The sequence below is a fragment of the Crocuta crocuta genome, unplaced genomic scaffold (genome assembly GCF_008692635.1).
Source record: "Crocuta crocuta isolate KB4526 unplaced genomic scaffold, BGI_CrCroc_1.0 scaffold124, whole genome shotgun sequence".
NCBI classification, from domain to species: domain Eukaryota; kingdom Metazoa; phylum Chordata; class Mammalia; order Carnivora; family Hyaenidae; genus Crocuta; species Crocuta crocuta.
Genome location: NW_027551573.1, coordinates 2,157,642 through 2,172,134, shown reverse-complemented (window position 1 = coordinate 2,172,134; position 14,493 = coordinate 2,157,642). Strand labels below are relative to the sequence as shown.

General features: G+C 51.9%; 1 protein-coding gene across 1 annotated transcript in view; it reads left to right on the top strand.

Moving 5' to 3' along the window:
• CX3CL1 (C-X3-C motif chemokine ligand 1) overlaps positions 1 to 2,600 on the top strand; it is an 11,375-nt gene extending 8,775 nt beyond the window's left edge. Inside the window, exon 4 of the mRNA XM_077751277.1 lies at positions 26 to 2,600. Within this exon, the coding sequence (XP_077607403.1) occupies positions 26 to 531 (506 nt within the window). The 3' untranslated portion in view covers positions 532 to 2,600. The remainder of the gene's footprint in view (positions 1 to 25) is intronic.
• The last annotated feature ends 11,893 nt before the right edge of the window (positions 2,601 to 14,493 follow it).

The following is a 14,493-nucleotide window of genomic DNA, read 5'->3' as shown; positions in this document are numbered from 1 at the left end:
CCCTCCACCCACCCCCTCCTTACCCAGGCCCCCTCCACCCAGGCCCTCCCTACCCAGGTCCCCACCATTTTACACACAGCCTCAGAGGGCCAGTCTGTGTGGAGCACGGGACAGAACCCCACGACAGGGGGCTCTCTAGGGCCCACGGAGATGGGTCCCCTTTCGGCTCACACGGATGCTTTCAGGGGGTCTGACAGCATGCCCCCTCTCTCCACGGTCCCTGACTCCTCTGAAAGTGTTTCCAGCAGGGAGCCAGTGGCCTCAGGCAGCTGGAGCCCCAAGGCGGAGGAGGCCTCTGTGGGCCGGCTGGAGGCCCTCACCACTCCTGTCCCCGACCCCCAGGCGGCCACCCGGAGGCAGGCGGTAGGGCTGTTGGCCTTCCTTGGCCTCCTCTTCTGCCTGGGGGTGGCCATGTTTGCCTATCAAAGCCTCCAGGGCTGCCCCCGCAAGATGGCAGGGGACATGGTGGACGGGCTCCGCTACGTCCCCCGCAGCTGCGGCAGTAACTCCTACGTCCTGGTGCCCGTGTGAGCGGCCCACCTGCCTGCATCCAGTTGTTCAACTCAGACAGCTGCCTGGGGTCCCCCATCCTCACATCCACCCTCACCCAAGGGCCTGGCCTGAGCTGGGATGATCAGAGCAAGGAGGCAGGGTCTTTCGCAAGGACCTGCTCCCAGCTCCCGGGCATACCCTGGGGGGCCACTCTTGACCTTTGCCGACCTGCCCGGGAGAGGAGTGGTAGCCTCTGCAGCTCACCCCGGTGTCCCCAAGTCAGGAACCTTCTGCTGCTGGCTGGTGAGAGGTCCCTTTGACACAGCCCCTGACCCACTGAACAGTTATTTATTGAACAAATGCTTAGCCCCTCTGGTTCCCATGGTGCCACTGTCATCCCATCTCACAAATGAGCCTCAGGCCAGGCCCCTTCTCTCCTGCCCACCCCCTCAGACCCCATTGTGTCTCTCCATCCCGCTGCAGTCGCCAGCACCCCGGCCACCTGCGGTGCTATCTCCCCTGTCCCCTGTACAGAGCCCACACCCAGCCGGGGACCCGACTTCTCTTGCATGAGGCTAGTGTGGCGTTTCCTGGGACTGCTCCCAGGAAGGCTCTGCCCTCGGTTAGGCATTGTGGGAAGGGGAGACCAAGTGATCTGGTGGCGTTGGTTTGTTTGTCTTCTCCTCAGTCGATGCTGTGCAGTGGAGGGACATTGACCTTGAGCGTGAAAGCTGGGGTTCTCGTCCCGGGCCCACCACCACCCCAGCAAGGCATTCGTACCTCTGGTTTTCCATCTGTGGAAGGAAAGAGTCACGGCAAATGTGTGACAGTAGCCTGCACCCTGACGGGCGTCACTCACTGATCCAGAGACACCCCGCCACCCCTCGACTTCGTCTCAGACCCTGGGTGTAGCCTCACAACAGAACACCTCAGCCGGTCTTCACCCCGCGGGGAGCCCGGCACGCCGGTGGGCTCTGCGACTTGGAGCAGGTGCAATAGGGAGATCTGATGGCTCAGGTCCTGCTTGGCTGGAGGGAGTCAGCTCTGTGGGCCACCTGAGTGGGGACTTGGCTGGAATATGTGATGGGCAGGCCCCTGCCTGGCTTTGAGAACAGCCCTCGTGGGGACACCCAGATGGCACAAGTGATGTGTGACAGGCTGAGGAGGTGCCTCGGCCTGCGGGCTCCCCGGGAGGCTGAGGCGCTCAGGAAAAGGAAGGGGGGAGGCTGCAGGGGACAGCCCCTGGCCTGTGTGAGGGACTCGGGCCCCTGCGTTTGCTGTTTCTGCGGCCTGGCGGCCCCTTCCTCCTCTCTCCCTCCCCGACAGCACTGCTGTGCTCCACTCCAAGGTCTTCCCTCCCCCTGCAGCCCACCACAGGCCGGGCCAGGGACTCCGGGACATTTTCCATGAGATCAGAGCCCGCCGCCGCTGAAACCTGAGGTTCCGTGTTTACCTCTGAAAGAGACTCCGTCCTGTGGGGAGGGAAGTTGTGGGTGCAGAATCGGGGGTTCCCTTTTTGGGTGCTGAGGACTCAGGCGGGCCTCACCCCTCAGGGTCCCCAGGGGCAGCTCCCCACCTCCCTCTGATTGTCCCCGAGGGTGACCCTTGCCCCCAACCTGGGGAGCCTCCTGTGGGCCAGGCTTCCCCCAGGTGTGGGTGACATTCTAGGGGGCGGACAGATGCTCATTGAAGCAGACACAGCTCTGGTCCCCAGAGAGGGGCCCTCCTGCACTCCCTGCTGTGCATGACCTGGGATGTTGGGGCCTGGCTCTAGTCGGGGGCACTCTGATGGCTCGGAAGGCAGGCAGCAGGTCTAAATGCACTTTTTTGGGCTCCTCCAGGCGTGGAGAGCCTTCAAGGGGTGGGACACCCGTGACGGGGCTCGCCTGCTTTTGTGAAAAGGCAGCTGGGAGCAGCTAGTCCCCCTTCCACGGACTTGATTAGTCTCCCCGCCTCCCCCTGACCCGTCAAGCAGGACACGGACAAGCATAATTTGGGGAGGACTTTGGAAGGAGTTGGTTGATCCTTTTGCTTTTCCAACCCTATCACCAATGTCTGTGCCATTTTGTATTTTATTAATAAAATTGAAAAGTCTTGTGAATCAAATAAAGTAGCTTGTTCTTGGGCAGGCTCAGCAACGACAGCCTCGGGGGCAACGGCTTAAGGGAGGGGCCGAGAGTCTCTGGGTCCAGCTTCCTGGGGCAGAGGAGAAGTCCTGTCCAGTCAGCAGGAGAAGCAGCAGGGGTAGGGGTGAGGAGGGCTGAGCCCCTGGCCTGGCTTTGCTCTGCCCCGCTGTGTGACTTTGGGCAGTGCCTTCACCTCTCTGGGCCTGTGTAAAATCAAGTGTAAGACTTCCAGTGGCTCCCATCTCTGGCAGGAATCCGATTCCCTTCCGAAACCACTCCTGTGTTTCCCCACACCTACTAAACCTCCATCTCAGGGGTCTTGGTAGCACCATGAGTGATCTGATGACCCATGGGAGCAAAGTGGGTCACATTTTCTTCTTTGCTACCTTGACTCATTGCTGGTCCAGATGAAGATCAAAGAGGGATTACTTCCCAAGGGACTTGGGTGGTCACAGATAGGACCCAAACACAAACCTCCTAGTGGCCCCTAAGCCGTCCAGTGTCCCAGGATGGCATCATAAGAGCTGCCATGTACAGTTGTGCAGATTGGGAACTGCACAAATTTCCGCAGATCAAGTCCAGCCCATTATTACACAATATTTCACGGATTCTGAGACGCACATTTTTTTTTTCTACATTGTGACATCTTTGGAATTGGGATTTATCCTACAATCCATGGCTTGTCATAGTTTAATTGACAGGTCTTTTTTTATTATTATTTATTAGTAGTTTACTAAATAGCACAATGCCCAACAACCAATGACATTTTAGATTAGATATCTACGAAGTGTTTTAAAAAATTAGAGGCAACATTTAAAAATGAGGAAATGACACACACAAACCTTTTCTTCCCTGTTCTTTCAGGTGACTCAGAAGGCCTGGCCCCTCCAGGACGTCAGTGGGTCAGGCCCAAGCAGCAGCTTCCTCCTGAGATGGGGCAGGCCAGGGTGAGATCCCCAGTTCTCTAGCATCCCCTCAGCCCCTTCGTGCCCCTGGAGCCTGTGACCTTGTCGGGTGCCATTTATCATCACTCTTCTCTCATTTTTCTTAGAGCAAGGATATTTTTGTCCAGGCCCAAGTCTGCACCGAAAGTGGGACAAGGAAAGACAGATCGCGATGGGCACGTGACTTTTCTTACGCCCCGCTGGCTCCTTCCTTCATTTGACCACCTGCCAAACCCCACAGACGCGTGGGTCTGGGGTTCCTGTGTGGCAATGAGGCTGCTGCCTCTGTGCACGTGGCACATTCTGGTCCGTCCCTTAGCAGCGAGCCACAGCTCTGCCCAAGCCCCCTTAAACCCATGTCCTCCCTCTTTTGCCCATTTCACACCCAAAGAGGAGCTCCGAGGCAAGGTCACAGGCCTCCAACCCCTCGAACCCTATCTTCCGGCAAGTCAGAACACCACCAGAGGCTTTGCAATGAAAATATTTGATCCTGATTTGTTTTGTTTTTAATCACATTGTTAGCTAAGCAACAATGTTCTGGCAGAGGATGGAGAGTGGGAGAGACCTGGATTCTGGCTCAGTCCAGAGCAGTTCCCCAGGGATTCTGGAGTGTTCGGTTTTCTTTCACTTAGAGCGCTACACTTTCGCACACGTGGTGCCCAAATTCACCCAGAGTTTGGTGGAGACTCAGAGGCCTGTGAAATCTCTGCTAGGGCTGTCCGGTAGTCAGACAATAATAGCTACTGTTTATTTCATGTTTACCACCTGCCAGCACCTGCTAAGTTATTTGCATACAATGTGCCCATTTCACACTTGAGGAAAGGACGGCTCTCAAAGCACTAGCTATCCGGCCAAGGTTAAGCGGCGGAAATGGGACACGACCTGCAGTCTTTCTCTAGGACTTCAATCTTACTTAGCCTTCATCTCTGAAAGTATGAGCCACGGATTCTTTTTAATTTTTTTAACATTAAAAAAAAGTTTCTTTGGGGCGCCCGGGTGGCTTAGTCGGTTAAGCGTCCGACTTTCGCTCAGGTCATGATCTCGCGGTTCGTGGGTTCCAGCCCCGCATCGGGCTCTGTGCTGACTGCCAGCTCAGAGCCTGGAGCCTGTTTCAGAGTCTGTGACTCCCTCTCTCTCTGCCCCTCCCCTGCTCACGCTGTCTCTCTCTCTCTCCTAGAAATAAATAAAACATTAAAAAAAATAAAAAAAAAGTTTATTTAGCAAGCGTGAGTGGGGGAGGGGCAGAGAGAGAGAAGGAGAGGGAGAATCCCAAGCAGGCTCCACGGCTGTCAGCGCAGAGCCCAGCGTGGGGCTCACACTCATGAACAGTGAGATCATGACCTGAGCTGAAATCAACAGTTGGGCTCTTAACTGGGCCAGCTACCCAGGCCCCCTGAGCCATGGATTCTTAAAAGTACAGACACCAGACCCCCACTTCAGAGCCACTGGATCCAGACTCCAGGGGTACAAGCACCTTTAAGCTGCTGTCCCTACCCCTTCCTCTCCTGCCTGCCCCCCTCTGCCCTGCACTGCCCTCCAAATTAGGGATTTGGCACCTAGCCAAAGTTTTGGAGCTCCCCCCCCTTGCTTGCCCCCACCCCTGCCCAAGGCCAGCCCACTCCATCCCCCACCAAGGCTCCCAGGGTCCCATGGGCAGTAGCCACTCACAGCCTTCTCACTCTCTGCCCTTTGCTATTAGTCCCTTCTCTCCCCTGTGTCCTCTGTACATTCCCCAAATGGGTGAGGCCAGGCAGAAAAACAAAGAAATGAATGGCTGGGAATTTCCAGAGTGAGGCTGAATAAATAGGCTTTTGGAAGCTGTGCCCATGTGTGTGAGTGTGTGTGTGCACACACATGCCGTGCTGTCCTGTGTGTGCAAGAGCTCAGGAGACCACCCATGTCCCATTCACTTCTGCACAGTCATGTGCTTTCCCGGATAAAGAATATTCCAGCTGCTGTGATTTAAGAAAAGATCTGGTGCCAGGCTAGCTTTCTTAAACTGACTGCAAACTTCAGTGGTCGGACCCATGAAAGATCTTAATCTCATCAAACTGGTGGAAGAGATGCCCCTTTCTTAAATTCAAGGAATCTCTTGCCCCCAAAGGACAGGATAGAATTTATTTGTGATGAGCATTTTTTTTTTTTTTTTTAACCAATAGAGGAGAGAATGTAGCATGGAGATTTCTGGCCACATGACTTTGGGCAAGTTGCTTAACCTCAGTTTTCTCCATTATACACAGTGAGCTCTTGGTAATAGAACTTATGATTATGCAGTAGATGTTTCCAAAGGGTTTGAAACATCCTATTTCTATTCACTTTGGTTACGGGATACCCAAACAAGACTGTGGAATGATAAGATTATCTATTAAGAAATGCAGTCTTCTTGGTTTTCAGTTACAGTAGGGTAAAGAAATGTTATGGTGCCTTTATGCGGACAAGAATCATTTGCAATTTGCATAATTTTTTCTCTAAGCGAATAGGTGCTTTTCAAGTTGACGTAACTTTTCTCCTAAACATTGCTTTTGAACCTGATAAGGTCAAAACTCATGAATCCCAACTAAATTGATACCAGATGAGCAAAGACATTTCAATCTCAGACTTACACAGAAAGAGAAGTTTGTTAGTTTCAAGTCCTAGGAGACTGCAGTAGTCAGTCTCCTTGCCTATTTCTGGCTTGCTACCCTCCACCCCCGCCCCGGGCATGTGAGAGGGCTGTTCTTCCTGCCCCCTTGGGATTTATGGTGGCCAAATGAGCAGTTTGGGCCAGTGAAACTAGGGAGTGGAATTGATGTGTAACACAAGATTCAAATATTGAATTTCTGATGAGAGATTCTTCAGAACTTTCAGTGCTTCTGACCCAGCACCTGGCAGCATTCCAGAAAACGATGACTTGGTTACCTAGGGTCTCAGAGCAATGATGGCTCCAGAACCTCCAGCCCCACTGATCTTTGCAGAAGAAACAAACCTTTGTGGTTTTTAGCTACGGAAAGTTATTGCAATATAACCTGGCTGGCTCAGTGGGCGAAGCATCTGACTTCAGCTCAGGTCATGATCTCATGGTTTGTGGTTCGAGCCCCGCATCAGGCTCTGTGCTGACAGCTCAGAGCCTGGAGCCTGCTTCAGAGTCTGTGTATGCCTCTCTCTCCCTGCCCCTCCCCCATACATGCTCTGTGTCTCTGTCTCTCAAGAATGAATAAATGTTAAAAAAAAAAAAAGAAAGAAAAAAGAAATACTTTACTTGACAAATAGGGATGATGTCAAAAGTCTCATGATGGTGTTAACGGCTTGAAAACATTCCTTTAAGGGGGATAAATGGGCTTTCTGCTACTAGCTCTCCACTCTTCATTTGCTTTCTTTGCAGATGGGATCAATGGTAGCCAGCTATCTGGATTTATCTGGAATTCTCACTAAGCAGAGTTGGGAAGAAGGGTTTTGTGGTTTCTCTGAGATACATTGAGGCTTGGAAGTTCTACGGCTCAGATGTGCAGGCCATCACGCCAGCAGACGGGAAGTAGATGGAGACAGTATTAACATTACTGAGTACCAGCTGCATCGGCCAGTCTTTCATGGATCTCTGAAGGCCAAAAGCCCAGTGAGAGTAACGTGGGCCTGTTGGCGTAGGACTCGGGCTCTTCTGCATGGTCCTAGGGGCCAAGGGCATGATCTGTGTCTTTGTCTTCCCAGAAGACTTGAGTTGGCACACCGACCCCAACCTCATCTATTTTGCTGCTCTTCCCTCCATCTTGCTTACTCCCCCACCAACACCACCTTTGACCACATGTTTTCTTATATCTTCAAGTCATACTTCTCATTCACACCTCTGAGTCACCGTGCTGGCCATTCCCCGTGCTTGGAATAACATCCCTCTTCACTGTTCCTCTGGCAACTCCTACTCATCCTTTGGTCTCAGCTTAGATGTCGCTTCCTCCAGGAGGCCTTCCTTGACTTCTTAGTTTCACAAAGCTTCCCTGCTATGGGTCCTCACTGTACCTGCACCCATGGTAAGCCTCACACGACCTGGCTGTGCTTTCTGGTTTCACTGTAAGATCTGTAAGATCTGTGAGCTTCTGTAAGATCTGTGAGGGTGGGCATCTGTGTGTCTTGTTCCCTTTTGCACCCCAGTGACTAACCACAGGTCTTGGAAGAAGCGAAAGAGGGGAAGGGCCACTACCATCTGTGTTCTGTTGGCACTTTCTGACCTGGCGCTGGCACCACATGCCTTTCTGATTTATAGAAAGCCACCCATCCAAGTGCGGAGCTGCATTTCGAGGCACTTCCAAGAAAAAAAACATTTAATTGCCTCAAAGAGATGTCAGAGACTGAAAGGGACCATCTGTGAAGGTGTGTCCAAGTTGCTCTTGAGCCCCTGTGACCCTCCACCATCACCGCTTGGTCAAGAAATTGCTCCCCAGCCTCAGTCAGGACAACCAGGAAGCCTGGCCTGGGTCAAGGCCCTGAATGTGGCCCAAGTTCTCCAGAAGGAGTGAGCAGGCAGAGCCGGAGTCTAGCAGCCTTGAGATCTCGGAGTCTCGGAGAGTGGGAGCATCTCCCCATGTAGACATCTTCCTGGGTCTCCCTTTCTGTGCAGCCCGNTCCCTTTTGCACCCCAGTGACTAACCACAGGTCTTGGAAGAAGCGAAAGAGGGGAAGGGCCACTACCATCTGTGTTCTGTTGGCACTTTCTGACCTGGCGCTGGCACCACATGCCTTTCTGATTTATAGAAAGCCACCCATCCAAGTGCGGAGCTGCATTTCGAGGCACTTCCAAGAAAAAAAACATTTAATTGCCTCAAAGAGATGTCAGAGACTGAAAGGGGCCATCTGTGAAGGTGTGTCCAAGTTGCTCTTGAGCCCCTGTGACCCTCCACCATCACCGCTTGGTCAAGAAATTGCTCCCCAGCCTCAGTCAGGACAACCAGGAAGCCTGGCCTGGGTCAAGGCCCTGAATGTGGCCCAAGTTCTCCAGAAGGAGTGAGCAGGCAGAGCCGGAGTCTAGCAGCCTTGAGATCTCGGAGTCTCGGAGAGTGGGAGCATCTCCCCATGTAGACATCTTCCTGGGTCTCCCTTTCTCCTCCCCAGCCCCCACTCCTAATCTGTACCTGTGCAGCCCATTTCCCAGTGTGTATATGTTGTCATGACCATCATCGGATGGATGGAATTGGAGTCCTGTGCACAGGGGCACTGAGATGCCAGCTAGATAGCCTGGGGTCCCCTCCCCAGGTGTCAGGGGCAGAAGCTGTGGGTCCCTGCAGGGAAACAAGGGCAGAGGGAGGAGCCATTCAATTATTTCCAGAGATGAATAAGACACCAGCCTTCCTCTTCCGTGTCCCAATCACACACCACTGTGAGCTTTTGAAGGAAGTTTCTCACGTAGTCCCTGCCCCAGCTCTAAGGTGGGGCCTACTAATCCGAGCTCCATTTTCTAGATGGAAGTGCCAAGGCACAGAGATGTTAAGGAGTTTACCCGAAGGCACATAGCTAGTAAGTGACTAGGCCAGCAGGCAGCCCCACTCTGCCCACCCCCCTTTTTTTTTTTTTTTTAAAGCAAACTGTAGTCTGGCACAGTCATTGTATGGAACTGCATAACTGGTGAAAAAGAAAGAAATACATGGGCTCCTGTCAACACACATGACTCTCAAGTTCAATACTGCAAGATGTGAAAGTACAGATACTCTACGGTGATATTAATATAAAGCTGAAAACCCGGTATAAACAATGCTATACATTGTTTAAGGACACAAACGAGTGCGTTAGTAAAAGGAAGAAACACTTGGGACAAATGGATGCCCAATTCCGTTTCTGTTAGTCTGTAGAGGGATAGAGTCGGAGAGGCACGCAGGGCCTCAGTGATGGGCCCCTGAACGCAGGGGTGGGTACCTGTGTGTGCCCCACCCAGCGCCCATCCCCTTCAGCTGCTTTTATTTCTAAGTGACACTCTAGATCCCCTGTGGGGGCAGGAGGGAGCTGCCCCTGGGACTTGCCTGAGGTCAACACCTTTGCTGGGCTTCAGTCTCTGGCCTGCCTTCATTACCCCTGCTCTTCGTGCCTCCCCTGGGAGCACAGCCTTAATGAACCCGACCTCTGACAACAGACAGAGCCAGTTACCACGCTCCCCAGCTCCCCAGCCTGCAGCCCAGGTGGGGTCTGGAATGAGGAGCCGCTGAGAAAGACCTCAAGGAGTAGATGGGAAACCAATGGGAAAGACAGCTCCCTAAGAAGGCCTATAGACTGAACGTGATACTAATCAAAACACCAAATTATTTTTGGAGCTAGATTAGATAGTTTAGTTTTAATGCGGGGGTGGGGGGGGAGCAATGAGTCCAGAGAGCTGTATGTGGGAAGCTCAGGCAAAGCAGGAAGAAGGGAGGACCTTTGTTAAGCCAAGTGGGATTGAGGAGAAAGAACCTGTCTGTGGAACGACAAGTCACAGCGTGTCTGGCCTGGCCCAGAGGGCTGCTGAGGTGCCTGCTTCTCTCCAGAAAGAGAACAGGACTTCCTTCTCTCTAGAGGGACATGCTTCCCAGGGTTGGACTTTGCTCAGAAGTGGACACACCCTCCACACCTTCAGCTCCTCTCGAGGGAGCCAGGATCCAGGTAGGAATGTGCCATGTGTCAAATGGTCAAATATTGCTGCCTTATTTGCCGTGGCTGAGATTGGACAGGAAGGCAGGGAGATCTTTCGCCTTTCAAAGGGGCCAGAGCCACCAAGATCCACAGAAAAGGTGCCTTCCGGAACGTGTGTTCTTCCTCGAGGCTGGGCTCTTGGAGCTGACCCTCATGTTGAACAAACCATCCTTGAGAGCAGAGAGGGTCCCATTTAGTGGGAAAGATTTTCTCCTCCCCCGCCCCACCCCAAGCAGCCTGCCAGGTTCAGAGCAGGCTGCAGCAGGCCTCTAACTTCTAAAGGAGGGTCCATCATCGCACCCTGAGGGGCGAGCCTTGAATTCATCACTTGGCTGCACAGCCCTGGATTGTCCCAGTGCTGTCTGGAGACCAAAGGTCTGCCTGTGAGATAACCTAGAACCAGGAACAAAATTTCCCTGGAAGGAGAGAGTTGGATTCGAGCAATGAATGAAAGTAATTGATTTACAGGGCTGAGGGAGGAGCCCAGATGGAGAGCTGAGGCTCAGGCACGAGAGAGACTGAGACAAGTCCGCAGTATGAGCCAGACTCCATTGAGAAGTGTTTATGTACTTGGCTTTGGGAATAATACCAGCCATTTATCCATTCATTCACTGAATTCAACAAGTATATATTGAGGGCCTACCACGTGCCATGGGATACACTTCATTGCATAAAAGAGACAGGGCTTCTGTCCTATGGAACTTACATTCCAGTGGGGATGGAGGGGGGAGGCAGGCAACGGACAGCAGGTGTAACAAGTGAGTCAATGGCGTAGTGATTGGGGGTGGCGAGCATTGAGGTGAAAGAAAGAAAGAAAGAAAGAAAGAAAGAAAGAAAGAAAGAAAGAAAGAGAGCAGAGAAAGAGGTGGGGTGGGTTGCAATTTTAAATAAGATAGGCCTCACTGAAAGATGACATTTAAACAAAGATTGAAGGAGGTGAAGGAGTGAGTCATGCATGCAGTGGGGAAAGAATATTCCAGGCTGAGAGAATAGTCAGCTGAAGTATCCTAAGGAGGGAGAATGTCGGGCACGTTTGGAACATGAAGGTGGCCAGTGAGGCCGGAGCAACGGAAAGCCAGGTGAGGCCTCATGGCTGCTGTAGACTCTTTGGCTTTTCCTCTGAGCGAAAGGGAGAGCCAGGGGATGGCCTGAGCAGAGGAGAGTCTCATTCATGTGGATACTGTGCTGAGAATAGAGCATAGCAGGCAAGGATGGAGGCAGGAACACTGCCCGGAGCCAGCGGAGGGATCCAGGGGAGGGATGGGGGGCTCCGGTTGAATTCTTCAGGCAGAGCCAGGAGATCGGCTGACAGATGGGAAGTAGGGGGTGAGAGGGAAGAGGCGTCAGGATGGTGCCCAGGTTTCTGGTCCAAGTAACGGGAAGGAAGGGGCTGGCAAAGAACGGGAGGAGCACGTGTGGGGGTGGATGGGAATTGAGAATTCGGCTTTGGACTTGATGGGTCTGAGATGCCCGTTCAACACGCTCAGTAGGCAGCTGACATACAAGCCTGGAGTCTGCAGGAGAAATTTGGGAGCCTCTGGCATAGAGATGATATTTAAAGTTAGGAACATGTACTATTTGCCAGGCACATGCACTAAGGCAGTCGATATGAACCAAAACCATCTAATAACATACTTACTATTATTATTTTCGTTTTGCAGATGCGGAAACTGAGGCTCAGAGAGACACGACTTGCTCCAAGTCTCACTGATGGCAGAGCTGATTCAAACCCAAGGTCTCTGACCAAGGGTCTTTTCCCTGACCAAGGGCGTCCCTTGTTTAATATTTTATGGCATGTCATATATGAAAAGTGGATATAATTTGGTTCAGGGAAGGGAGTGATCCAGAAAAGAGGGGGACATAGCAAAGCAAGCTACCTAGTGAGGCCACACACCCAATCTCATGGGAATCCTTGAGGTGAGACTGATCGGGAGCGATGGCGGCGCTTAAAGACTGGCCTGAAGACTTTTGAGGGGCAGGGAACAGGGAGACATTGATGGTTCTCAAGGGCTATATGCTATATGTAGTCAGAGCAACCCTGGACAAAGACTCCTCAGGCATGGCCATGCAGGAGGACCAGGGAGGAGGAAATCGGTCTGCAGGTTGTTGACACTGCCCAGGTGTGAAGGATCCAGGTTGAGCCAGCGGGAATGAGGAGGGAGAGAGGAACCTGAGCACCACCAGACATGGCTGGCAGAGGCGGTGCTTGATGCAACGTAGGGGCTGAAGGTGAGAAATGAGTCAATGGCAAAATTTCAGACCAGTGGGACAGATGAGAGGTGGGGAATGACGCCAGCCTGAACAAAAAAACGAAAAAGGAAGTTGGTCAAGAGGAACTTGGTCCTGCCTTTCTTGTTCTTGGGCTGAGTGAACCACAGAGGGACAGATTTTTTTTCAGGGCCCCACAGTCTAGAGTGGCCAGGGTACAGGAGAGAGAGCTAAGGTATCTGACGGCAGGCAAGGGGAGGCCAGAGGATGGGGTGGGGTTCAGGTGGGTGTCTTTGATCAGAACTGGTTGGGGCTGGGAGATTTAGAAAACATCCATCTTAAGGTAAAAGGCCTGAATGAATGACATCAAGGAGGAAAAGAGGGTTGATTGAGACAAAACGAAGCCTAGGACGGAGCCCCAGGCGTGCTTCATGCTTCTAGCCCTGTGTGCCCTTGGACCAGTTTCTTAACCACTGTCGTTGGTGCCCAATTTCCTCATCTGTGAAATGTAGATAATATAGTTCTTACCTCCTAGGATTGTTGTGAGAACAAAGTAAACTAATAGATGTAATCGCTGAGAACCCTGTCCAGCCTGTGGTGAAAGCTCAGAGATGTTATTAAGAAGAGGAGCCCATAGAGAGAGCTCAGGGAGGAACCCCAGCCCGAATCCCAGTGGAGAGGATTGTCACAAAGGCAAATGGTTCCCAGCAATGACAAGGAGACATCGAACAAGCTGGAGACCAGGAAGATTGCCTAAATCATCTGTTCATTTTCCCAGAAATATCATAAGGGGGCAGCTATCAACACACCCACTCTTCAGATGAAGACAGTGAGGTTCATAGACTCGTTCTTGGTCACACAGTCAGAAACAGGTGGAAGGGGGCTGGGACCCAGGACTTCAGAGAATGCTTCCAGAGCATCTGCGGGTAACCACTGCCCCACATTGCAGTGGTTACCCATCCCTTTATGAGGGGATGGGAAGTTCAAAGAGTGGCCATGGGTGGTTGAAAGGCCCAGAGAAAGCGGCTTCCCCAGAGTGTGAGGGCCTTAGTGCTAAGAATTAAATCACACATGAGCAGAGAGGAAACGGTAGTGGGAGGTGTAGACCACACACGGGATAAGTTTGGTCATGAATAAAAGAAGAAATAGGAGGAAAGCATGTTGGGGATCAAAGAGAAGCTTTATAGAAGCAGAGACCTTCGATCATATCGTCAGCTGAGGGGAAGGGGACCATGGAAAGGGAGAACACAAAGACCCAGAAGGGGGGAGTGTAACTGAGGGAAGGAGGCCCTCCTGGGATGGAGAAGGAATGAGAGCAAAGTTGAAGAAATTTAGGTTTGACAAGAGGCAGGAAATGGCTACAACCCACAAGGAGGCTGTAAACTAGATGGGAAAGAGTCAATGAGTGCCTTGGTTGGATTCTTCTGCCTCATTCATGACAGGAGAATTCAGGTGTGTCTCATGAACTGGTGGGACACACTGGACCAAAAAATTATTCATTCTGGGGTGAAGGTGCCCCTGAGATAGATTGGAAGCTGTGCCCAAGCTATAGTTCAGAAATTTGTAAGTGTCCACCATCCATTCATCCACCAACCTATTCATCCATCCATCCATCCATCCATCCATCCATCCATCCATCCATCCATCCATCCATCCATTCATCCATCCATCCTTCATCAACCATCATCCCTCCATTCATTCACCCATCCATCCATCTAACCAGCCACCTCTTATCCATTCTATAAACATATTTTATTGAGCACCTACTGGGTGCTAAGTCCTGGGGCTACAAGTTGGAACAACAGAAGAGATCCTGTTTTCAAGGAGCCCACAATCTTCCATGTAAGATTGGAAACAAACCAGTAATCACAGTACAATGTGACGAAAACATGATAGAGAAGCCAGTGGCCTGTGAGGACACAGAGGAAGGTGGGGGCTGAAGGAAGGAAGTGGGGATTTAAGCTGTGATCTAAGGAGGGTAGGAGTGTAAGGAAGTGGGAAGTGGGGTGTGGGGGAGCAGGAGAGAGTGTTCCAGACAGGGGGAAGAGCCTATACAAAGGCTTGGGTGTCAATGAGAGCCTGGCATTTTCAAGGAACTG